Source organism: Lipotes vexillifer, unplaced genomic scaffold (assembly GCF_000442215.2).
Source record: "Lipotes vexillifer unplaced genomic scaffold, Lipotes_vexillifer_v1.1 scaffold333, whole genome shotgun sequence".
NCBI classification, from domain to species: domain Eukaryota; kingdom Metazoa; phylum Chordata; class Mammalia; order Artiodactyla; family Lipotidae; genus Lipotes; species Lipotes vexillifer.
This window is the reverse complement of record NW_006790633.1, coordinates 1,253,795-1,278,025: the sequence shown is the minus strand read 5'-3', so window position 1 is coordinate 1,278,025 and position 24,231 is coordinate 1,253,795. Positions and strand designations below refer to the sequence as shown.

General features: G+C 49.9%; 1 protein-coding gene across 1 annotated transcript in view; it reads right to left on the bottom strand.

Annotated features, from left to right (window-relative positions):
• Nucleotides 1–24,231, bottom strand: part of MSI2 (musashi RNA binding protein 2) — a 355,609-nt gene that overhangs the window by 73,309 nt on the left and 258,069 nt on the right. Inside the window, exon 6 of the mRNA XM_007463882.1 lies at nt 22,074–22,122. Within this exon, the coding sequence (XP_007463944.1) occupies nt 22,074–22,122 (49 nt within the window). The remainder of the gene's footprint in view (nt 1–22,073; nt 22,123–24,231) is intronic.

Sequence of the window (24,231 nt, the reverse complement as noted above, 5' to 3'; positions counted from 1 at the left end):
TTTCCCTATGACCCCCCAAAACCCCAACCTTGCTATTTTAAACAATGAAAAGCACAGTGTGTAAGGAACAGCTTGCAGACAGCTGAAGCCGGCATTATTTACCTCGGGTTCTTATACTAACTTTTATTTCTTAAGCACTTTTTGCAGAAAATGAGAAGAAAAAGAGTAAAAGACCCAAATAGGTGCATATCAAGGAGACTGTGCTCGCACGGGCCCTGAAGGCTGCCCGGATGCTCTCCTGCCCAGGCTGCCCACGCGGCCTCGCCAGCTACAGCTTCCTGATGCCAGCCAGTCATCAAATCTAGGTCCAAAGATGGATCTGCGAGCCTTTCCCCCGCACGGATCCTGCGGCATTTATTCTCAGTCCTGTTGAGATTTTTCCTAATTGACTCAGAAGAGACGGGTTTGCAGACAACTGAGGCTAGGGGAGGGGAGGAGGCAGGCCAGCCTCCCCCTCGCTCAGGGGTGACCACGGCTGGCAAAGTTGCTGCCGCTGCTCCACTGTCAACCAGTGTCCGGTCCCAGGTCTCAACTGACCCACTGAAGGACAGTGTCCAAGCCTAACTCCTTTTTCCACTCAGCCGGGCCTTGAGCAACAGCTAAAATATCTTCACCAACTGCAGATGCCTTGTTCTGAGCACAAATGCACGAGCCTACCTGGGGGTCAAGGTGCTACCATCAAACAAATTTCATTCTTCACCTCCCACCGGCTGTGTGACCTTGGTCATGTTACTTAACCTCTCTGAGTATCAATCCCTCACCAGGTAAATGGAGTGGCTAGGAGGTAAATAATAAATTCGAGAATACATGAAGGAGGCTCCAGGGTGCCGAATGACGACTACTGTCATCATTCGTCCATTTACACAATTAAACAATAATATTCATTCAGCCCTTAATTCTTAAAGGTGAATCGTTTTACAGCTGAGGATGGGGTGAAGGTGAGGTGGAAGAGAGGGCAAAGAGCTATCACAACAGGAGGGCCATGGTGGCGAAGACTCTCAGAAATGAAGGGAAAACGGGATTCCTTCTCCACACACTCAGCCCAGACTTTATTCGCTGGAGGGAAGCCCACACCGGGCACTGTGCAACTAAACTCACTCGTTACAAAAAGGCAGGCGAGGGCTTCCCTGGCGGCGCAGTGGTTAAGAATCCACCTGCCAATGCAGGGGACACAGGAAGGTCCCACATGCCACGGAGAAACTAAGCCTGTGAGCCACAACTACTGAGCACATGTGCCTAGAGCCCGTGCTCCGCAACAAGAGAAGCCACCGCAATGAGAAGCCCGCGAACCGCAATGAAGAGTAGCCCCCGCTCGCCGCCAACTAGAGAAAGCCCGCGCGCAGCAACGAGACCCTACGCGAGAAGCCCGCGAACCGCAATGAAGAGTAGCCCCCGCTCGCCGCCAACTAGAGAAAGCCCGCGCGCAGCAACGAAGACCCTACGCGGCCATTAATTAATTATTAAAAAAAAAAAAAGGCGGGGTGGGGGGGGAGGCAAACGTATCTTCCCAGAAATCAAACCAGACCCACATGACGGGCCAAGCCTTAGATGGCACCACGCACAACTTGGCGTTTAATACGTGCTTTTTAACAATTGTCTCTGGAAACGTGAAAAGCCTGGGGTCTATGCATGGGCGGGCAGCTTCCAGGGCTGGCGAGAGTAATGACTGTATATTGCAAAGACCGTTTTGGTGGGAGGTGATTTTTTTTTTAAGGGAACAATGAGAAGAGGGGTGAGGAACGAACACAGACACAAAATGTGCTGAGTTACCTCTGAGGACTCCTCCAGGTGAAGGTGTGGAAGTGAAGTTCAATAGCCATCACTCTCCCTCCCTGCCCCCGACGCCAAGCTTATTTGGCCCTACTGTTTACAACTCACCGCACCACAAATCTTTATTTCTTGTCACCCACTGGTCCCAGCTGTTCCCACTCCCTCTTTCTCCCAGACAAGTTAATAAGACGGAAGGCTCCCTATAGAGGCCTGGAGCCGGTGAACATTATCACTTGGAAGCAAGGCAGAAATCCTGACACATTGGAAATGACTTCAAGCCTATTAAGTACCCTTTCTTCTTCGGCAGATCTTTTGAAAGAAAGCTTGACAAATTGAAAGGAAGGCTAGCCTTCCCCCTCCACCCCAATTAAGCCCCAATCTCACCCCAATAACGCAAATCTGATTGCTGGGTTTTTTTAACCAATTAATTTGTCAGAGTGACACCCACCCCAGGGATCCCCACATATGAATTGCATGGTTAGGCACACAAAGGCTTAGCCCCTCTTTACGGGCTACGTACGTCTCTGAAATCTAAGAGATCCAGGGGGCTGGAAGCAGGGAGTGGCCAGGGCTCAGGGCCCCAGGGTCTGTCTTCCGATGATCGTCACAGTGAGCCCAGACCCCCGGCATACACTCCTGAGTACAATACGGGCGTACCAAAGAGTGTCCACGGGGTCTCTAGTCCCTGCTGCAGCAGATGCAATGATGCTTGATTCTTAAATGCAGCATCTTTCCTGAGACTCCCTGGATGAATCACCAACGGAGAAGCACAGGTGGAAAACTGGAGTGTCGAGGGACCAATCACTCCATCTCCTACTGCCCTGACAACATCTACTCAGGGTTCCCCTGAACCGATCCCTTCCTTAGTGAGGTTTATGCAAAAATGATTGGGTGGGTTATTTTAATTCTCCAGAGACCTATTCTTTGGTGCACTTTTGGTATATCCATCTATTCAAATCACCAAATGGATTCTAATGGGAATTTCAAACAGAACTATTGATTTTCTTCCTGAAATGCGTTCCTTCCACCCAAGGAGACCCTGTGTTATTGAAGGGCACCACCATTCCCTCAGCTGCTCAACCCAAGAACCTACAGTCACAGCCCTAATTTCTCTCCCCCACCCCCATAACCTCATAACCCCCAACCTATCAGAACATCTTGTGTCTCGTCTCCAAAACCATATCCCGAATCCCACTGCTCTTCACCCTCCCCCGCCTCAGCCCTAGCCCAAGACACCATCCATCCTCACCCCACTTCTGCAGTGAACGCCAACTGGCCTTCCTGCTTCCAAAAGTGCAGCCCTGCCACCCTTTCTCAGGAGCCAGTGGATCTTCCTTGAAGGTAGATCATAGGCCTCTGCCCTTCTGACCTCCTTCCGATGGCTCCCACACGCATGCCCAGTTCACAAACCCTTCGCGCTCCAGCCCTGCCTACCTCTCACCCGACCGCACTCCCTCTCAGTTACTGGCCTTCTACCCGTCCTTCAAACAGGCCGCATTTGTTCCCACGTCGGGGCCTCTGCCTTTGCTGTTGTCTTCTCCTTGGAATGCCTTTCTCGCAGTTCTTTGCCTCCCAGTTAAAATGCCTGCTCCTCAGGGAGGCCACTGCCACCCACCTACCTAAAGACGCCCTAGGGCCCCTCACCAACAGTATGCTGTTTATCTTTTCCAGAGCACTTGACAGTCCCTGAAATTACACCATCGATGTCCCGTCTCCCCAGAAAAGGGGAGCTCAGGAGGGCTGGGATTTGGTCTGCCTTGTTCCCTGCAGTATTGCTAGAACTAGAACAGCTCCTGGAGCACAGAAGGTACCCAGCACAAAGTGGTCACAGGACTAGAGCATGAAACCCAAGAGCCTCGAGCACAGGATATGCCTCTGCCGGTACAGCGGGGGTTACCCGGCCCCGGCCAACCTGGGAAAACCCACAGGGATCTCACGGCTGGATCAATGCAACCCAGCCCCCAGCCCTGGAAATACCAGTACGTCAGGCTGGAATCTTCCCACTGGCTCACCATCCTTGGTAAGCATCCCTCTTGCCTCTGCAGATTCCATACAGCCTTCCAAGGGCGGCACTCTGGCTTTTGACTCTCTATGCCTGGGTTTGATGAAGGCAAGGCCACCCACCAGGGCTCTGTTTTTCTGATGCTGTTCTACCATATCTCATTTTAAACTCACCATCTTCAAGCCATTACCAGGAAATCATTAAATCATTTGTTCATTTTTATTAGTGTCGCTGTAATTAAAGAGAATCGTATTCCAAAATCTTCACCTGCACTTATCAAAACTCACCCTCCAACCAATCAATTAGTATTACAATAACCTCGTTCCCTGGTCGCCGCCGCTATTAGCATTTTGATTGAATGTCTGTTGAAAAGTGACTGGTAACAGAAGATTGTCTTCAGAAAGTAATGTTTCTTCATTCGTCACCACCGAACCTTGTCTGGTTGTCTCCAGTCTCGACTCAAAAGAGACAAGACAGTTTCCAAAAGCAGTCATCTTGGTGGCAGATTATGTTTTCATGAGGCTTGTGATCAACTGGGCATAATGGCTCCAGCATCGCCAGCTATACACAGAGGCCTCCCACTGGCTGTGGCCTCAGCATACGGCAGCCGCAGCTGGACTGCCAGAGCCCTGATGGGGTGATATGTATCCCTTCTGCTGCTATATCCTCCCCACTCCAATAATCTAGGACAGTGACCAGCAGGTCTGCACACATGACACACCAGAAGACTCAGACAGAATAACACCCATGCCAGATAAGCCAGCGGGCACTGGGACTCCTACAAAAGATCATCATCATTACATACCTGCTTCTCTGCCAGGCACTTGGGAAACCTGTTATTCTAACGAAAAGTCCTCTAATCGTCATCATCACCATAAAAGCACCGGTCAGTAAAGAGAGTGGTTAACAAGCTCCATTATGTGGAGAGAATGCCTGTCCTCTTCCCCACGTCACAGGAATTAAAGAGTCCAATAACTCACTAATATTAGAATTAACAACTTGCTAGTTCAGAGAGCTCTATTTACTGATGCCCCCCGCCCCCAATCACCGATGCCTTTTGTGGCTAAATGGAGATCTCCAGACACACAACGCAGCCAAACACAAAAAAGTTTTCATCGCAGTGTACAGTCTTACCCAAGGCAAGTCAGCTACCACAGCTTTGCATCTAGAGGAGGTTCTGCTCTGACTCGTCTTAAGCAGAGTAGCAGAGGGCACAGGAGAGGGCATGTCCGGAGTTAGGAAGAACATGTGTTCCAGGATATAAATATGGAGGTGCTTAAATGCCATCCATCCATCCATCCACCCATCATCCGCCCAGTTTCAACCCACAGCAAAAGACATGCACGAGTTTCGCCTTCACTGCAGATGACCCTTGGCCCAACAAACCCCTCACTGTTGTCTGCACCCACCTCCCACCCATTGTTCACATGCAAAGGTGAGAGGCATCAGCAGGGCTGTGTTACTGCTCCAGTAAAATTTTAAAATCTTCCAGAACTCAAGGAAAAAAGCACTATACGTTTCCTTTAAAAATCTTTCCTTTCTCTAAACTTCGTCTCCTTTTTCTTCCCCCCAGCTCTTGTTTCTCCCCTGGCTGCCAGCCAGGATTTTATAATAGTGTCAGGTAGCAATTTCATTTTTTAAATGCTCTTATCAAGGATTTAAGGTGAAAGATAAGAACAGCACAGTAAATCATCATAAAGGAGTGTACTGTGAGGCATAGCATTTTACAAATCAAAACAGTTAACAAAATGAAAAGACAAGGACAGGGAAACAAAGTAAGTTTAAGCATCGTCTGAAAGGGGGAGGGTAGAGGCCAAATTGAATAGAAAGATCATCCTTCAGATTTCCAAGCTCCCTCCGGTAATGACCTTGGCATATTTGCCAAGAATTGCATGAACAGTCCAATTTCCATTTTAAAACAGGATGTTTTTAGAAGGCATATATATTGTCAAACCATTACACACACTTAACTGGGGGCTTTCATCGGGAGTCATCTGACCTGCAAGCATGTGTTGCTAATATCACTGCTTTATTATTTATCAGATCAATTTCTTCATGGACCGACTAACAACCTAGCCACGGCTGCCCTCCCTCTTCCCACCCCAGCTGCTACCACCCTGGCAGCAGCAAGATTTGCTGGGCTACCTGCAGGGCTTCACCCCCTACATCTTTGCTAAAGAATCTTATTTTTTTAACAAACGGAAAAAAAAAAAGGGATGGACTCAGGAGGTGCCACTTAGGATTCAAACCACTTTGTGGCAGCTGCTTATACTACACCCAGGAAAAGTCAATACCGCTAACTGACCAGGCCAGGGCACCAGTCTATTTTACCAGGGGATTTTAACTACAGTCCCATAATAAAGGAACCACAAACATAAAATAAAGTAAAAATAGAGACAGGTACCTACTTTTCTATTTTGATCCTTTATAACATCTTTGATTCCAGTCTACTTTTTAAAAACCAACCAAGGGCCACGTCCAATTCAAATGTGTACCACTGTTCCCTCACCCTGCCCCCCCCCCGCCCCGCCCCACACAGCTGTGATGCAACCCAAGGATGGTAACTCCAGAAAATAGTCATTAATACACTGTTTAGTCTCCTTTCATAGGCTCACCAATCTCTTCTGGAGCCTACCTGAAAATTCGCAATAAATAAAAACGTGCAATTAGAAGATTTCCCATTTGCCAAGGAATGATTCCATTGTCCATTAGAAGCTAGAGTTCTAAAAATACAGAAAGGGAAATTATTAGGTATTGTTGATACATATTTCTGCTGTAAAACAGGATTAGTATCATGGGCAAAATACAAAGCCTCTTTTGTAAATCTTACCAAATTTTTTAAAAAGGTAAAGACATCATGGGGGAGGGAACAAATTAAATCATAATTTTCAGACTATGTTTCCTTATTGTCACTCAGAAAAATTGCCAGGTGTTTCCAGAGTAATTTATACATAAATATACTAGCTGAATCAGGAAATCTTTCCAGGGCAAATGAATCAACTTAATTAAAACAAGACTTAAGATGCCAAGCCTAGTGATTTTGGAAGTGGGGAGGAAATTTAGGAATCCATCTGTAAGTACACACCTTTCGCATGAGCATTTTAAATCCTGGTACAGACCCCAGGTTGGAGTGAGCCTTCTCACCAGCCCACGAGGTGGCACCAGGCATCATGGGTTAGGAGTGCAGGACTGATCCTTTTTTTAAAAAAACTGAACCGATATTTTCAGCCTTTCTTCCAGATCAGCTGTAAAGGGCGACTACAACAATACCAATGAACCAACCTAAATGTCCATCGACAGATGAATGGATAAAGAAGATGTGGCACATATATACAACGGGATATTACTCAGCCATAAAAAGAAACAAAATTGAGTTCTTTGTAGTGAGGTGGATGGACCTAGAGTCTGTCATACAGAGTGAAGTAAGTCAGAAAGACAAAAACAAATACCATATTCCAACGCATATATATGGAATCTAAAAAAAAAAAAAAAAAAGGTCATGAAGAACCTAGGGGTAAGATGGGAATAAAGACACAGACCTACTAGAGAATGGACCTGAGGATATGGAGAGGGGGAAGGGTAAGCTGTGACGAAGTGAGAGAGTGGCATGGACATATATACACTACCAAATGTAAAATAGTTAGCTGGTGGGAAGCAGCCGCATAGCACAGGGAGATCAGCTCCGTGCTTTGTGATGACCAGAGGGGTGGGATAGGGAGGGTGGGAGGGAGGCTCAAGAGGGAGGGGGTATGGGGACCTGTGTATGCATATGGCTGATTCGCTTTGTTGTGCAACAGAAACTAACACAGTATTGTGAAGCAATTATACTCCATTAAAGATCTATTTAAAAAATTAATATTTTAAAGTGAACAATCCATTTTGACTCTAGTTTACAGCAGTAAATTCAACGACTTACAGGAAATCAAAAAATTCTTTGAAAAACAAAACTTTCTTGTACACCTTGGTGTACAACAGAAACTAACACAGTATTTATTGTGAAGCAATTATACTCCAGTAAAGATCTATTAAAAAAACAAGGAAAATACCTCAGTCATTGGGTTACGATCAAGAATTTTTCACTCTAATGAGAATTTTAAAATATAATTATTTGCAGAATATTTTGTCGAAAATATTACCTTAATAAATACCAGCTTTAGAAAAAAACAATACCAAGGGCATTTTTTTTCCCCTCTTAGGAAAGAAAGAACTCCCATCAGTTTGCTGGATAACTGTTCCTTCCCAAGGTGCTGGAAAAACAGAAGTGTTCGGAACCATCTCTTCAGTTCTCCAAAGCCCTCTCCAGAAAACACCATCCTCCTGACAAGGCTTCTACACACCGCCCCCCCCCCGCCCCCCGCCTTTTGCTAGAGCAGGTCTCGGCTGGGGCGGGGAGTCGGGGGGAGCACACAGCAAAGCAGTGCAGACTGCGCACTCTCCATCTTCAGCCAAACGAGACCAAGGTGAGAAGGGCCTGCCTGTCCGCCAGCCGCCCTCTGGTCATATGCTAATACTGTTTGCCAAGCTCGGGAACTATTAAGGGGGAAGAAGACACAGGGAAGGACCAAACCATCAAGCAGATAAGACAATCGTTAAGAACCCAGAGATGCCAGAAAGGAATCACGAGGAGCACAGACATGGCTGGAGCTAACCTCGTCTGCGGTTCCGAGAAGATGTCCCCAGGGGAAAGGACACTTAAGCCCAGGCCTGAAAGCTGAGGAGCTGGCCAGGAGTGAGAGACAGACTGTTCCTGGCAGCCCAAGGAACAGCCTGTGTGGGCGGCCCTGTTAAGGAAGGGCCCAGGTCAGTGCAGCTGCAGGGAGCATGTCTGGGGTGAAGCTGGAGACCGAAAAAGGGCCGGAAATCAGACTCTGCAGCGCAGCGTCGGCGTTTTAGGCCTCATCCTAACAGTGATGGGAAGCCAGCAAAGTGTTTTGGGAGGGGGTAACTACATTCACACCCGGCACAATGGGATGGTAGTTTTTCATACCTCCCACTCCCCACATCAATCACCAGAGGCCACCACCACCCTTCCCGGGCTTACACACCAGGGCACAGGCCACCCCACTGCCCAGAGAAGGGCGGGGTCAAAGGCTTGGTCCGAAGCACAGCTTTTTAAAAGGTTTTAAAGCTGGAAGGGTCCTGGGAGATCACGTGACCCGGGGGTTCCCAGCCCCGTTGGCACATCAGCTTCAGCTGGGGGAAACGTGAACACTCAGCCAGGGCTCCAACCCTGAGTCTCACTTAATTGATCTGGGGTGGGCTCCAGACGTTAGTATGTTTTAAAAACTCCCTGGTGATTCTAACGTGCACCCAGGGCTGAAAACTGCTGATGCGGTCCAGACCTCCGACGTGACAGCAATCATTCATCATACGGGCGTCTAATGCTGGGCTGTGGGATGGCTTATGTCCCCCAGACCTTCCCAACCAACCCTGTCTCCGAGTGAGAAAACCAAAGCTGGCCACAGGAGTTACGGAGCTCTTAGGGTTACGAGTAAAATCCAAATTCCAACTAAAAGAACAGAAGGGGAAGAGGTGAACTTTGGGCAAGTGCCCTCCTCTGCTTTACTTTGCAGCTACAGCAGCGTCGAAACACATTTTTAGCCTCCGACTAAGGAGATACTTCCGACGGGCTCTCTGGGTCCACCCACCACCATTCTACTCAGCGAACACACAGCTGCTGGGTGTGATACGGAAGGGAGCCCGGGGCTGGTGAGAGACAGAACAGGGGCCACTGTTGCCTCTGTATCTATTCTGGGCCCGGGATGGATGATGTCACCTCCAGCAGCAGTGGAAAGCAGAGTCATGAATCATCCATGAACCAGCCCAGCCTCCGAGATAATAAATCGGATGTCGGCACTGCGTGCTTCGCAGATCTGGTGCAGAGGCGCCGGCTCTGCCTGGGGTGCTGGAACACAGGCACCAGCGCTGGAAACATTCAGAGAGAAGGAAGCCCTTTCAATTATCTCCTGATATCAAGATGGGGTGGCAAGTTGAGGAAGAAATTTCAGATTTGTAGGGAGTGCTCAAAGGCACACAACTTTGATCACACTAAAACCATGGCAGTTATTTTTGCGCACTGCCAGGTCTGCCAACCAAACCCGGGGACTAAGAGAAGCACATCCGGGGCTGAAACTATTAATTACTGCTGTGCCTACCGGCGTCCTCCGCCCGGAGACCTTGTAGGTGTTACCACTTTGACCCTCAACAGCATTAATTTAGCTCAGAAACTCACTCTAGGATTGAATTTGGCAATTGTTCCTGCCTGGAAGGGTTGCTGGGACAACATAAAGAAATCAAGAAGTCTGTTTGGCAGGGTTTGAAGTTCAGTGTTGTCTTGCTGTTTTCTTTCTTATGTTTTCCAGGGTGGAAGTCGGGGCAGGTACGTAAGGATGGTAAGGCTTGTGTTGTCATACATATGAGTTCTCCTGATTTCCTTCTCTTTCTCTCTCTCTCTCCCTCTTTTTTTTTTTGGCCTTATTTCCACTTCCCTAAAGAGCCAAGTTGAATGAACCAGCTGGAAATACCAGTCTGCTGGGTATGGTCTGCATTCTCGGAGTTGGGGGTTCCGACACCTCCTAGGTGTACTGGTAAATCCTTGGCTTAGAAAGAAATGCCTGCGCTCCGAAGGCTACAAATTCAACGTTAAACCTCAGAGTTCTTCAAGTGTCTTTCTCTACCAAAAAGTTATCTCTAACACCCTAAGGTCAATTTCATGGTCTTTGGCCAAATTAGACTTGGGCAGGCCGTGAACTCCATCAGGATCGGGGGGCCGTGTTCTCTTAAGTGGAAGGTCTTTTTCTCTAATCTCTCTTGCACATAATTTTGCGGAGGGAGCAGCTGTGACATGGACAGGAACCTGCGGGGAGAAACGGCTGTGTTCGCCCATGGAGGCTGCAGGCCACCGGTGAGCAGGGAACTCGCCCGACAGCAAGCACTGCTTTGTCCTCTGTGCGCCGTTTCCTAGGGCTGCTGAACAAAGCACCACCAACTGGGGGGCTTAAAACAACAGCAGTTTATTCTCTCACAGCTCTGGAAGCTGGAAGTCCAAAATCAAGGTGTCGGCAGGGCCAGGTTCTCTTGAAGGTTCTAGGAGAAAATCTGTCCCATGCCTTTCTCTTAGCTCCACACTCCAATCTCCACCTCCGTGGTCACGTGACATTCTCCGTGTCTCCCTTCACATGTCCTCCCTCTTCTTAGAAGGACACCCATCGTATTGAACCAACTTACCCCTATTTGACCTCATCTTAACTTGATTACATTCGCAAAGACCCTATTTCTGCCTAAGGTCACATGCTGAGATACAAAGGGGTTAGGACTTCCACATACCTTTTGAGGGGGATTCAATTCAACCCATAAGACGAAGGAAAACCTAACAGCATCTGCCAACAGCTCTCTAGAGTGTGAATATTTTCTCCAGTCAGCAGGCTTTAGCCTTCATTCCTCAAGGAGTGATAGTAACAGTATTCTTATTAGTAGTAACATAACAGTAACCTAACTTTATTATGATAGTAATAAAGTTAATATTTACCGATAGTATAAACATCAGATGCTTCACATAAATTCTCTCTCTTAAACCTCACAAGTCCATAAATTAGTAACATTCCCCATTAAACGGATGAGAAAACTGAGGTCGAGAGAAGTTTAATAACTTGCCCCAAGGTCACACAGCTACTGAGTGATGGCGCTGGAATTTGAACCCAGCAGTGTGACTGGAGACCTAGGCTCTCACCCCTTTGCCACCAGACAACTCACGAGCTTCACTAACTGGGTACCTGCCTTGACTCTTAAAGGTATAAGCAACAGGGGCACAGAGGAGGATTCTGTATGTGCCACATTGTATAAGGTCCCCACATGTTTAGTAATCATAACTTGGGCTAGGAAAATGCTTTCAACTTTTTTTTTCTTTAATTAAAAAGACCTTGGACTCCTGGAACGAAGGGTCTCTCTGTTCTGACCTCTCTCACCTCTGCTCTGGGATAAACTAAAGCAAACGGGGCTTCTTTTCATACTGGGGCTGGTCTGGCTATTCTATTAATAGCACGTTGTCTGGAAAAGCAGAAACTACTAAGAAAATCCTCATCTATCCATCCGACTCTCTGTTTATGGAAAGAAAAAGACAGAGGTGACTCAGAGACAAAGGATTCTCGGCTGCATATCATCAAGTCTTGTTTGGAGGTCCGAGGCCCCCTCTCCCTGGCAGGACAGAAAACTCAGGTGACGTGGGACCCATCCCTCATTCAGCAAAGTCTGAGATGCCACATGTTCTAATAACCCCATAAAGACAACCAAGTTTTAAAAATATTTACGCCAGTGTCAGGAACACGGTACAAGTGACAACAGTTATTGTGTTAGCATACTGAGATGGATGAACTTTTTCTTTTTGAAAATTCTCTCATGCTGTTCTATCACTATATTTACAATTCAACTTGGGATGAATTGTAAAAGCTTATTACACTAAAAAAGTATTTGTTTGACTAGGTAATAAATGCATAGGGTACAAAAATTCGAAAGGTAAATGAGTATAAAGTGACAAGTTTTCCTGTATCTTTGGACCACCGGTCACTTAATCCGCTTCCCCAGAAGCAAATGCTGTTTTTTATTTATGTATACTTGCATGGATGAGTATATATATTTGTGCATAAAACATATTCGAGTGCTTTCTATAGCTGGAGATTATTCCAAGTCCTTTATACTTATTAACTGATATAAGCCTCAGGCTAACCCGATGTCATCATTCCTGTTTTTCAGATGAGGAATCTTGAGTCACAGAGAGTGTAGGTTAACTTGCCCAAGGTCACACGGTTATGAAGTCACAAACCTTAGATGCAAACACCAGCCAGCCGTCTGACTCCACAGCACGTGCTCTAAGCCACTTGGCCATTCTCACTCTTTGTCACAGTTTTGTGACTATCCTTTCAGAAATATTCCACGCACAGGCAAACATATGTTTCATGTGTGACGGGGAGGGGAAAACCTTTTTTAAAGACTAGGTCTTAAAAAGTTCAAATAAACATTGTAACTTGCCTAAAGAAGTGAAATTGGCAGTTCTTTAAGGGGGAAAGGAAAGAACTAAGGCTACTGGCACTGGCCACTCTCTGTGGGCACTTCGCAAGTGGCTCATTAACTCGTGCGGAGCAGATGTGCTGCCTCCAGAGAGCGAAACGGGGCTCAGAGCCCTTCGGGGACCACCTGAGATCACACGCCCAGGGAAGCTGGGACTGAAGCCAAGTATGGGCAGCACTAAACTCAGGCTCCTTCCCGTGTGTCCTGTGACAGAGACACAGACGGGCCAGGGAACGTCCTCCGAACCCAGGGCCCTAACAGAAGCTCAGGTGCAGAGCTGAACAATCCCGGGGGCTCCTGGAGTCCCCACAGGAAGCAGGCCCTCCGGCTTCTGGTCCCCCGGCTCATCCCCTAGCAGCGCCATGATGCTAAGAAAGGGGATGCTTTTAACCACGTGGCCAAGCTGAAGGGCCCTCTTTCTTCAGAGACTCTGAAACCACGTGAGAGTCGGGGCTGGGAGCTGGGCCTCTATGGGAACAGGGCCGAACAAAAGCCTTGTTGTCTCTCCCCACAAAAAACCATTTCTGGGTCAATGAAGTGGCTGACCCCGGGCCCACTCCCTTTCTGCTTCCGTGGGCCACAGCCAGGAGCGAGGAAGGAAGGTCTACTTGCTCACCACCCTTTTGGTGCCAGGGCTTTTATTCCGAAGGAAAGGAGTTTCAGATTTATCCTCCAGCTGGGACACCAAGGGGCATCCAGGGGGCCATGACCGCCCCCACCCCCCGCCACCCTGGCCTGCCCTGTTGCCAGGGCGCTGCGGGCTCCGTGTGAGTCCCCATCCACAGGGAAAGCAGGTGAACAGAAACTGAGCTCCCATGTTGATGAATATCTCAAGAGACAGCGCCGGAATGGGCGCTTCCGGAATACAGTTAGGCTCAGGGAAGAAAAAAATTGAAGTGTGCTCCTTGCTTTCCTGTCAGAAATAAAATTAAGGTCTCAGATCGATGTTGCCAGGGCTGGGGTAGCTACAGGCATCTTTAATGGCCTCATCTACATGTTTGCAAATTCACAGTCCCCTTCAACCCTGCCCTTCTAATTGGTTATTTGCGAGGTCATGTTTGCACCAATTTCTCGGGAAGGCTAATGGTGTTTATTTAACGAGAAAATAAAATGTGCAGACAGCTCCGGGGGCTGGTCTCTGAGAGATGGCTCAGGGTAGGGGCTGCAGCTCTTTATCCCGCTCCCGTCGTTCGCCCTCTATGGCCGCCCTTCCTCTGGAGGAGGTCCTGAGATGGGTCCGGTGACAGGTCAGGCCTTGAGGGGACTGTGCTGGGGGCCAGAGGCGGGGGGGCCAGGCTGCACAGCCTCTGGGCAAAGCCCTAGATGCACCCTCCTGGTGGGGACCACCTTACGCAGCCCAGCTTTAAAACGAGCCCGCCGGGAGCACAGAATCTAGTGGAGAGGCATGTGGCTGTCCATGTACACCGCTGTGGGGCTTGGCAGCTCTTCCTCGTTCTAACTGAAGTGTGTGCCCAATTTCAAGCCTGCACGTAATTGTTTTCCCACAAAAGGCAGCAAATTACACATCACTGCCAGCACCCCAACCAGGCTCTTCTATCCAGGTGGGATGGGGGAGATTCAATTATATTGAGTTTCTACCCCATTCTAACATTCTCCCTTAGACTCCACATTTATCGATACCTTTTTCTCTTTTTGGCCACTGCGCGGCATGCGGGATCTTAGTTCCCCAACCAGGGATCGAACCCTCACCGCCTGCAGTGGAAGCGTGGAGTCTTAAGCACTGGACCTCCAGGGAAGTCCCTCAATACCTTTCTAAAACAGGTGCCCCACACTGACATTGGTCCACACTGGGAAGAGACGAAGATTATCACCTAACCTGATCTAACTCTCTACTTGCATGAAAAGAGCCCACAGACATGCTTGGTGACCACATCACAGTACAGCCTAGGCTGAAAGCTCTATCCAACCAAGACCCTTGGTTGGTGTTAGTGGCCTGTGACACACCAGCAGCTTTCCTGTCGACTGGCTTCCAATTCAGGTGCAGAATTGGGATCAGTATCAATAATAATCAGCTACTGGCTTACAGGTTGCCACTAAACCCCTTGACACATCTCAGACTTGCGCTAGAGAGTGATGGGTACCTAACAGCATCAGCGGACGAGAGAGCAGATCTGTGAGGTGGGGGGAACGCAAAGGGCGTGACTCCAGCAGGGCAGACCCCACAGCAAATCCTGCTCTAGACCCTGACCTTGGGCACCGGTGCTGTGAAGGATGCCATTGTGTCCCACTGGCATAAGTGTCCTCACCAGCTGTGATCCTCCAAACCCTTATCATGCTTTCTACCCCATCCAACAACCCTTTCCCACCCAGAGGGACTTATCCTCTTTGTCAAACACACTCCTTCCTCCATCCTACAAAGTCACATTTATGGGTGGTAGAGTCCCAACCCTCTCCCCCCCAGGTAAATAAAGTCAAAATGTTAGAATCTCATTAGGAAAAACACACATACATTATCTTTGACACCCCACACCTACAAATGAAGCAGTGCTTTTTTATTTTTAATTTAGTTTATGCCTTTGTGAAACTCTTTTTACGTTTCCCCCTCCCCCCTTGGGAAATGGGCATCAATAAACAAACAATTACAGTGTGATTTTTAATCGTCTTTAGTATACAAGAAAAGAGTCAGTCTGGACTTCAGAGGTCAATTTCAAAAGTGAGTGTCTGGCAGGTAGTCAGGACATTAAGGGCTGTTATTTCTCCTTAGGAAAGCATTATCGGGATTTCCCTGGTGGCACAGTCACTAAGAATCTGCCTGCCAATGCAGGGGACACGGGTTCGTGCCCTGGCCTGGGAAGATCCCACATGCCACGGAGCAACTAAGCCCGTGAGCCACAACTACTGAGCCTGCGCTCTAGAGCCCACGAGCCACAACTACTGAAGCCCGCGTGCCTGGAGCCCATGCTCCGCAACAAGAGAAGCCACCGCAGTGAGAAGCCCCGCGCACCGCAATGAAGAGTAGCCCCCGCTCGCCGCAACTAGAGAAAGCCCGCGCGCAGCAATGAAGACGCAACGCAGCCAAAAATAAATAAATAAAATAAGTAAATTTATTAAAAGAAAAAGAAAAGATTGTCTTCTATCATAGCTTCAGCTACATCGCACAGGCACCGTTTTAATAAATAAACTAATGACGCAAATTACGAAGACCTTAAACTTCGGCCAGCTGCTTTTGGGGATAGAGATGCTGTACGAGCTTCTTGGGAGAAGCCAAGCTCAGTCTTGCTGCCTAGAGGTGAGACTGCAGAAGGCTGCTCCCTCCAGCCACAGGGCCCACCACGGCTCCCTTCCAGTCCCTTCCAGCCTGGTAACGCCCGATGGGCACAGCCGCCCTGGGAGAGGACTTTCTTTGTCCAGGGAGCCTGCTGGGGATGGCGCTCTCTGAGATTCACAGAACAGGAGACTGCCTCGGAGCTGTTGTTCCTCTCCAAAGCCATTAGCACTGCACTTAATAAGCAACTGCTAACAGTCCGGAGAGGAGTCATCCATCACACTGATCTTTATTTTTCTCTCCGTATCCTGTTCCTTCGCCTCTGGCAATGTTCCGGAGCAAACAGGCCTGCTGGGTAATGGAAGCCACTGGGAGTGAGAAGGCCTGTCCCCAGGTCTCTCCTCTGTACTCGCCAGAAACCACTGCCTCTCCAGCTGACCCTCACCAGGCCACCTGATAAGCTTCAAAGACATCCAGCTCATTTTCCACTGGGCCCCCCAACCACCCAGCTCTCCCCTGACGCGCCAGACTTGGAGGGACCTGGCTGTGCAGTCCCTGAGGCCAGAGGGAGGGAGCCCATCTGAGGCTCCCCTGGAATGAGCTCTTGGGGGGCTCCCTACCCCCATGAGGAGGTGAGTGAGAGATGTATTTCAGCAACCAGCATCCCCGCCATCCACTGTCTCAAACAGGGCGGATACAGGGAGAGTCCTCCAGCCCCCTGGCTCTCAGCCAGCTTCCCCCCAACCGCCCACCAAAGAGCGAATCAGAAAGGATAGCACCTTGTTGCTTCTTCCTCCCTGCCCACCTCCAGCCCCACTCTGGGATCAATACCTAATGCTGAATTCAAGATCTTATCTGAGTTCTGCAAGGATAAAGCAACAAACTTTTCCCCAATGATTAAATCCTTTGATGATCAGTCCAATATTTTTCAGCCCACCTCTGAGAACGTTTAGAGAGCAAATGCAATGACTCTGAAAAGGCTGGAAAGCCACCATTCTCTCTCTGTCCTTGGGCACAAAAGGGTCTCAGAGAAGGCCACGAAATGAAGCGATGGGCGGGGCCAAGGAAGGCCCTAGCATCTACCAGTAGCTCAGCTCCCCAGCTGGCTTTCCAAAACTCCACAAGCCTTAGTTTCTCCATCTGAAAAATGGAGGTACATCGTAATCCAGCAAGAGGATAGGTGTGGAGGAGGACGAATCATAAGGAGGTGCTCAAGTCCTTAAGATCGCCGACTCTCCTGCTTTAAACCACTGCCTAGCCCCGTGCTTGCAGAGCGGCTAAGGAACACAGGCTCAGGGTTGGACAGGGTGGGTTCACGTCTAAGTTCTGCTTGGACTAGTGTGCCACTCTGGGCAGCTCAGTTTGTAAAGATTCCACAGTACGTGCTAAACACCTGGTATAGGGGTGCTCAGAAAGTGGCTGTTTCTACCAGGAGTGTTAACACAACCTGGTTAACACAGAACCCTGTATCACTATGGTGTGCACTCTGATGGGGCGGGGGGGATCAGAGCCCCCCTTCAGGAATGAAGGTCACCTTCCCCAGCCGCTGGGAGTGCTGCTGGATGACGGCCCCAGCTGTTGGTCCCCTCCAGGACTTCCTCGGTACAAGCCCAAGATGACACCTGCTTCCCAGGTGGGCTGCCTCCTATGACTGATCAACACACGGGGATAAATGGGGCAGCTGAAGGAACACCCTCTCTTCAAACTCCCCAGGGCATCACAGGTTGTCATCTCCCTCTGCCCAGTCCCCGTGAAGAGCATCCCCAACGACCCTCCTGCAGACCCAGCCCCATCTCGGGGACCCCTACCGGAGACAACTGCTCCCCCTCCGCTAGTTAGAAAAAGGAAACAATCTGGGACATACTTCCAGTTAAAAAGCTAAAAGCCAGAAGCACACGTTAGGTCCTGGAGCTCAGCGGTCCCAGTTCATGTATTTTCCAGAGGCAGAGCCTGAGGGGTTCAGAGAGCTTAGGAAATGTGCCCCTGGCTTAAACGCAAAGGGGCAGCAGAAGCTGGAAGGCGGTCCCTCTAAGGACGAAGGTGGGAAGACTCCACACTTCTGTGAGAGTCAGATGCTGAACGATCTTCCTGCTTCCAGGATGGAGGATGCACCTCCCTGGAGGGCTCACTGTCTGCTGGACTCTCCCCTGGGCTCTTTCCCATGGTGCTACCGAGGTCCGAGTGCAGATGTAAAGTGGGAAGAAACACAGGCTGGCGCTTCCGTGAACAGGAGAAGTAAGCTGCCGTGCAGATGCAACTGAGGGCCACCCTTGTGCCTACGGGACCAGCGGGGACAGGGCAGGAGGCGGCCACTGTGGGGCAGGAAGTGGAAATGCTGCCCCGACCCCTGGCTCCTAATGGCAAGTGTGGCCTGACTCCCAGAAGGCCAGGCCCCGTGCCACGGAGTTTTTCCTGACAGCAGTGGTCACGGCTCAGGGGCACACAGGTGGTTTTCAAAATGCCTGGGGCAGAGAGGACAAGTCACCGCCCAGGCTGCCCAACGGGGCTGGGTTAGAAGTTGACGGAAAGCACTAAGCAAGTGCCCTGACGACACGGAGGGGTTAATGGTCTGGGCCTCTTTAAGCAGAAAGCTGGCGGCAGTGCCAGCCAGAGAGGTGTCCTCAACTTCTGCTCCGGCAGCACTTTCCTCTTGATAAGATAATGGAAAACAGGAAGCTGAGGAGGTGAAGGAAAGGTTGGGGCAAGGTGGCTGCAGGAGGGCTTTATTTTCCTGTGCTTATCTCCCGATCCCAAGTGCACATTCCATCAGGCCAGGGCTGTGAGGCCTGCTGGCTCCACATCTATGATTTGTGCTTCTCTCGTGATATGTTCTTTCTTTAGAGAAAATTCGTTCCTCCCCTAATGCTCTGGATCGCTGAACTATTACCCCAGCTTCAGCACCCCGTCCAGAGAGAAACTCCTCCTCAGCTGTTTGGAGGGGCTGGAAAGCATGTATGGGCCAAAGCCCCCGCCGACACAGGTGCGACAGCGGGAGCAGATTTCTGTACAGGAGCAAACGGGCAGCAGGTGTCAGGTCCTTCCCGTTGAAACCTCTGGGCACACGGTCCCTCCTGCCTTCTCTTCCCCGCCCCACCCAGCATCAGGCCGGCCACAGGCTGCATCCATTCAGGCCGGCTTCCTGGATGGGCTGCCTGAGCTGTCACATACACCCCGTGCTCAGAAGGGCTCCACTCTTGGTTGAATGCTCTGCTGTCATCTTGAAATTCTGGATAGTTTTTGAATAAGAGGCCCTGCCTTTCATCTTGTTGTTGACTCCACGAATTATGTAAGGGGTCCTGCACTGACCACAGGAATCTTAAAGGCGGGCAGGGCAGAAGGATGCAGGGCAGGCCCTGCCTCGGCTGGGGGAGGGGGCAGCGCCGTGCACGCACCAGGGCCTCTGCCCGCCCTCCATCCTGCCATCGCCACCAGGAGTCCTGACTTGGGGGAGTGAGCGACCACGTTCCTGAAGCTACTCTGAGTGCTGGGCCACAGATGACCTCCCTTAGGCTCACAACAGGAAACACTTCCCTCACCCAGTCACAGAGGGACGCCCACCCCATCACTGTGCCCAGTGCCCTTGGAGAAGGGGAAGAGGCTTCAACCATAGCAGGAGGCATCTGCGTTAGAAACAGGGGAGAACTTTCCCTGGCGCCTCCTCTGCAGTGTGTCTGGGCCTGATGTCCTGAGTGTGAATCCAGCTCTGTCAGTTACCAGCTGAGTGACCTGACACGGAGGGTGACCCGCCCTCTCAGGTCCCTCAGATGACGAACCTCTTTCCTGGCTCAGCTGAGAGGGTTCAATGAGATGATCTGTCATCTCCTCCAACACAGGGCCTGACACAAGAGCAAGAGATCAAAAATACCTTTATTCACTGATATTCAAAAAAGAATGATAACAATACTGCCTAGAAGCCGCTGAGGAATCTTCCAGGATTATGAATTCTAACACTGAACACCAGTGCCACGTTCAGATGGGCCTTGCCCATCCTGAAAATAAGAGGACGAAAACACCCTTCTCAACAAACCTGCTGCACGTGGAGACAACAAAGAGCAGAATGTGAGGGCTTCCCTGGTGGCGCAGTGGTTGAGAGTCCGCCTGCCGATGCAGGGGACAGGGGTTCGTGCCCCGGTCCGGGAAGATCCCACGAGCCGCGGAGCGGCTGGGCCCGTGAGCCATGGCCGCTGGGCCTGCGCTGCATCCGGAGCCTGTGCTCCGCGACGGGAGAGGCCACAGCAGTGAGAGGCCCGCGTACCGCAAAAAAAAAAAAAAAAAAAAAAAAAGAGCAGAATTTGAAATCAGCTGTCCTAGGTGTGAGTCCCTTCTCTGATCCTGGATGTAAGGCACCTGCTCCTCTGAGCTGTGGTTACCTCATCCACAAAATGGAGGTGATGGTAATAATAATGATGGTAATAATAATAATACCTAACATTTATGCACAGTTGACGTGCTTGGCACTACGCTCTCCAAACAATCCTATAAGGAGGTACCCATACTGTGTCCATTTTGCAGATGAATAAACTGAGGCATAAGGAACTTAAGTGATTTCCCCTCCGGGGGCTGCTGTGAAGATCAAGGTAGAAGATGCGTGTGGAAGCAGTACTGGGAAAACCATAAAGATCGACGCAATGCAGACGATGATCAAGGGTCATCAAGAATCGCCCGTCACCAGCACCACCTTGCTCTCACTCCAGAGCGTTGCAGAAGCAAAGGCGATCATTCCACACCTGTCAGCTCTTCTCTTCTCTCCTTGCCTCCCCCTAACTCCTCATCCTCTACCCCGTCCCCATCCCTTCCCCAGCACATACACCCCTGATGCCCCAGTTTTCTGCCCAGTTTTCTATTTTCCCTCTTAAGGATGCTGTAGGTGGATGCATGAGATGCTTGATTCCCCAGGCACACTCAGGACAGCCCCTCCTTCCCCCACCCTTGGAAGCATCACTTCCCACCCACTCCTTCCTCCCTTTCGCTCAGCCTGCCTGCTCAGAACAGGGAGACACGCAGTCAGCACTGGGTAACCGCTTCTAATCACAGGGGACAGCAAGAATGTAAACAACACAAGAAGCATCTAAATGCCATCCAAGTGGCAAGGAAACACTGGTCGCTGGCTCCTTCTCTCTAGAACACCGCTTCCTGCCACCCCCCCTTCAGAAACTCTGCTCATTAATGCCCCGTGAATAGGAACCCCAGAAACCAGGAGCTTCCGGAGAGCGGAACGCTAAACCATAACTTTTGACTCTGCTTCCTCTGGGGAGGATTTTCTAGGGTCATCCAATTTTCTGTTTAAAGCAATAATTTCAATGTGTTTGTGTTTTCTTTGGAGGGTGGGGTGAGGTGGCAGAGGTCAGAGACCCCTTTGAGAATCTATTCAAAGCTAGAAAGCCTCTCCCAAGAGAAACATAAAACACCCCGCGTGTCATTTCAGGGGTTCTTAGACCCCAAGATGAAACCCATTTTCCAAAACATGGACAGGACAGTAAGCACAGGAGAAAATACAAGGAAGTGCAGATGTCCTCCAAACATCCAAGAGGCACAAAAGGGCATTTCCAGGTCTGTACTCATTGTATACATCAAACATCAAATAAACCTAGGATGAGGCTTTTTTTTTTGGGCTCTTTAGATCGACAGTGTGCTTCTCACCACCCCACTTCAATGCAAATTGAGAACTCAACTGAGTAACTGCTGTGAATAATTTCCACTTGGATCACTTAGTGCTGTGGCTCAGCAAGGACTAAGAAAGCAAGTATTGGAAAAGTGTATCAGAACACGTGTTGGGCGTGGCTGCATAATTAAATGACAGTTCCCAAGCCAAAAGGAAATGGTGTTTTAACTGTCCAGTATCAACTCTCCACACTATCGTGGCCCTCTATTAATAGAGATCCACAACACACGTCACCTCCACCTGCCTGATTTTGGAACAGTCACTGTATCTTTTGTCTGCAGGACTGGGGGTGAGAAGAGATGGAGGCAGGAGAGGATGAAGGGGCAACCTCCCCACACTGGGGTCCTTACCTCTGTGCCTGTTGGTCGTCTTATCAAACATCAGCATTGCATCCTCCACCTGCAAAACAAATACAAAATAGAGTCTGCTTTAGGAATTTTAACAAAATACACAAAACATTATACATTGCGGGGGGCAGTTTCCATTATAGAAGTCACGTTGCTTGTTAAAACCTATTTGAGGGCTTCCCTGGTGGCACAGTGGTTGAGAGTCCACCTGCCGATGCAGGGGACACGGGTTCGTGCCCCGGTCCGGGAAGATCCCACATGCCAGGGAGCGGCTGGGCCCGTGAGCCATGGCCGCTAAGCCTGCGCGTCCGGAGCCTGTGTCCCGCGACGGGAGAGGCCACAGCAGTGAGAGGCCCGCATACCGCAAAAAAAAAAAAAAAAAAAAAAATCAAAGAGAGGATAATACCAAAGGCACCCTCTGTCTCTCTTCCTAGTCCCTTCCTCTGTCCCCCCAAGCACGCTGCAACCCTTTTAGTCATTTCTGGAGAGTCAGGATCCACACTCAAGTCCCACATGGACCTCAAGAAACTCACACTTATGAAACCAGATTTGGCTTTGAATTCCACTCCTTTTACTTATGGTCCAATCCTTTATTTGCTCCACAAAAGACACATCTTTAGTGCAGGTGCTGTCCTAAACCAATCAGCCATTCACTTGCAGACTGTACCTGGTTTGGCCAGGTGAGTAGCCTGGTCTCCTCATTCACTTTGTGGCCGAAGTTGGCGGTAAAAAAACAATCCAACCACATGGTTGTGGGTGGACAGAACTGTTAGCCAGAGGGCTCCGTGCTTGGAGCAATTTCAGCGTGCGTGTGTGTGTGCGTGTGTGTGTGTGTGTGCGTGTGCGGTGCGAAGGACCAAGCACTGTTCACTGGAGCTCAAAGGCTCAGAAATGAGCTTGGGGGCCTGAGCTAAGCCAGCTGAGAAAAAGAACCATCGGCTATTCATTCCTCACTCCTCCCAGATGACAGTCTCCAGTGGAAGGGAAGACACTGGGCAAAGCAATAAAACCAGGTTTAAAACGGTGCCTCCAGACAAATCAAATCAATTTTTCTAGATGCTATCAAATATAATAGGGGGAAAAGCAAAGTCAAGGTAAGAATGGAAGAAGGGGTAGGCAAGCCAGACAAACCTCCAAGGGACTGGCCTAGCTTAAAAATCCCTTCTGGAGTCAGGGCCCCTTGTGTTGCTAAGCAACCGAGCCTGAGCAAACAGGCTCCTGGGGCCTTCCCCTTCTGGTCCCCATTTCTGTAGTCAGTTACTGGGAGGGAAATGGCCTTGCACGGTGACTGACTGTTCCTCCAGCAAGGAGCTGTCCTCTCTCTCCCAGGAACCAGGCTTAGGGGAGTAGGGGATGCTAGTTTGGAGAGGGGGTGCCTTCACCAGACCCCTCCCCGGCCAGGCAGGATTGATGAGCCCCCAAGGCACCTGCTGAGGCCAAACACACCATAGGCAGCTGCCTCCCGTGCACCCCCTCAAACGAAGCCACCAGAAGATCAACTGGTTTGTTTCTACAAAGAGCCGTCACATTTGAGCATATGGCATCGCAGACGCCGACCCGGGGCCTCAAAGAGGATTCCACTGCGTGGGGTGCCGGTGGGTGGCGGGTGAAGCCTGCTGGGTATCGTGCAGGTAAACATGACATCCGTCTCACACCCACTTGCCATATTTTCTAAGATGTTTGCCAAGTCCTTATTTTGAGCTGAAAACGCCTAACAGTAAGAAAAACAGCCCCCCTTCTGTGTTGGCCATGTTTGGGTACTGAAACTCAGATCCCCTTAGGAAACAAATAGTTTGAATGAAGAAAAAGTATTTTCAACGCCCCTCCTTTCCATAGTGCGTAATTGGGTTCCTCTTCTTCCTACTTTTGGATGTTTTCTGATGCTGCCCTCCTAATATCCGCTCCGCCCTGACGAGTGAGGAGGAGGCTCTGTGTATGTTTTTTGGGGGCAACCATTGTTGTAAAGAATAGAGCTCTTGGGCTTCCCTGGTGGCGCAGTGGTTGAGAGTCCGCCTGCCGATGCAGGGGACGTGGGTTCGTGCCCCAGTCAGGGAAGATCCCACATGCCGCGGAGCGGCTGGGCCCATGAGCCATGGCAGCTGGTCCTGTACGTCCGGAGCCTGAGCTCCGCAACGGGAGAGGCCACAACAGTGAGAGGCCC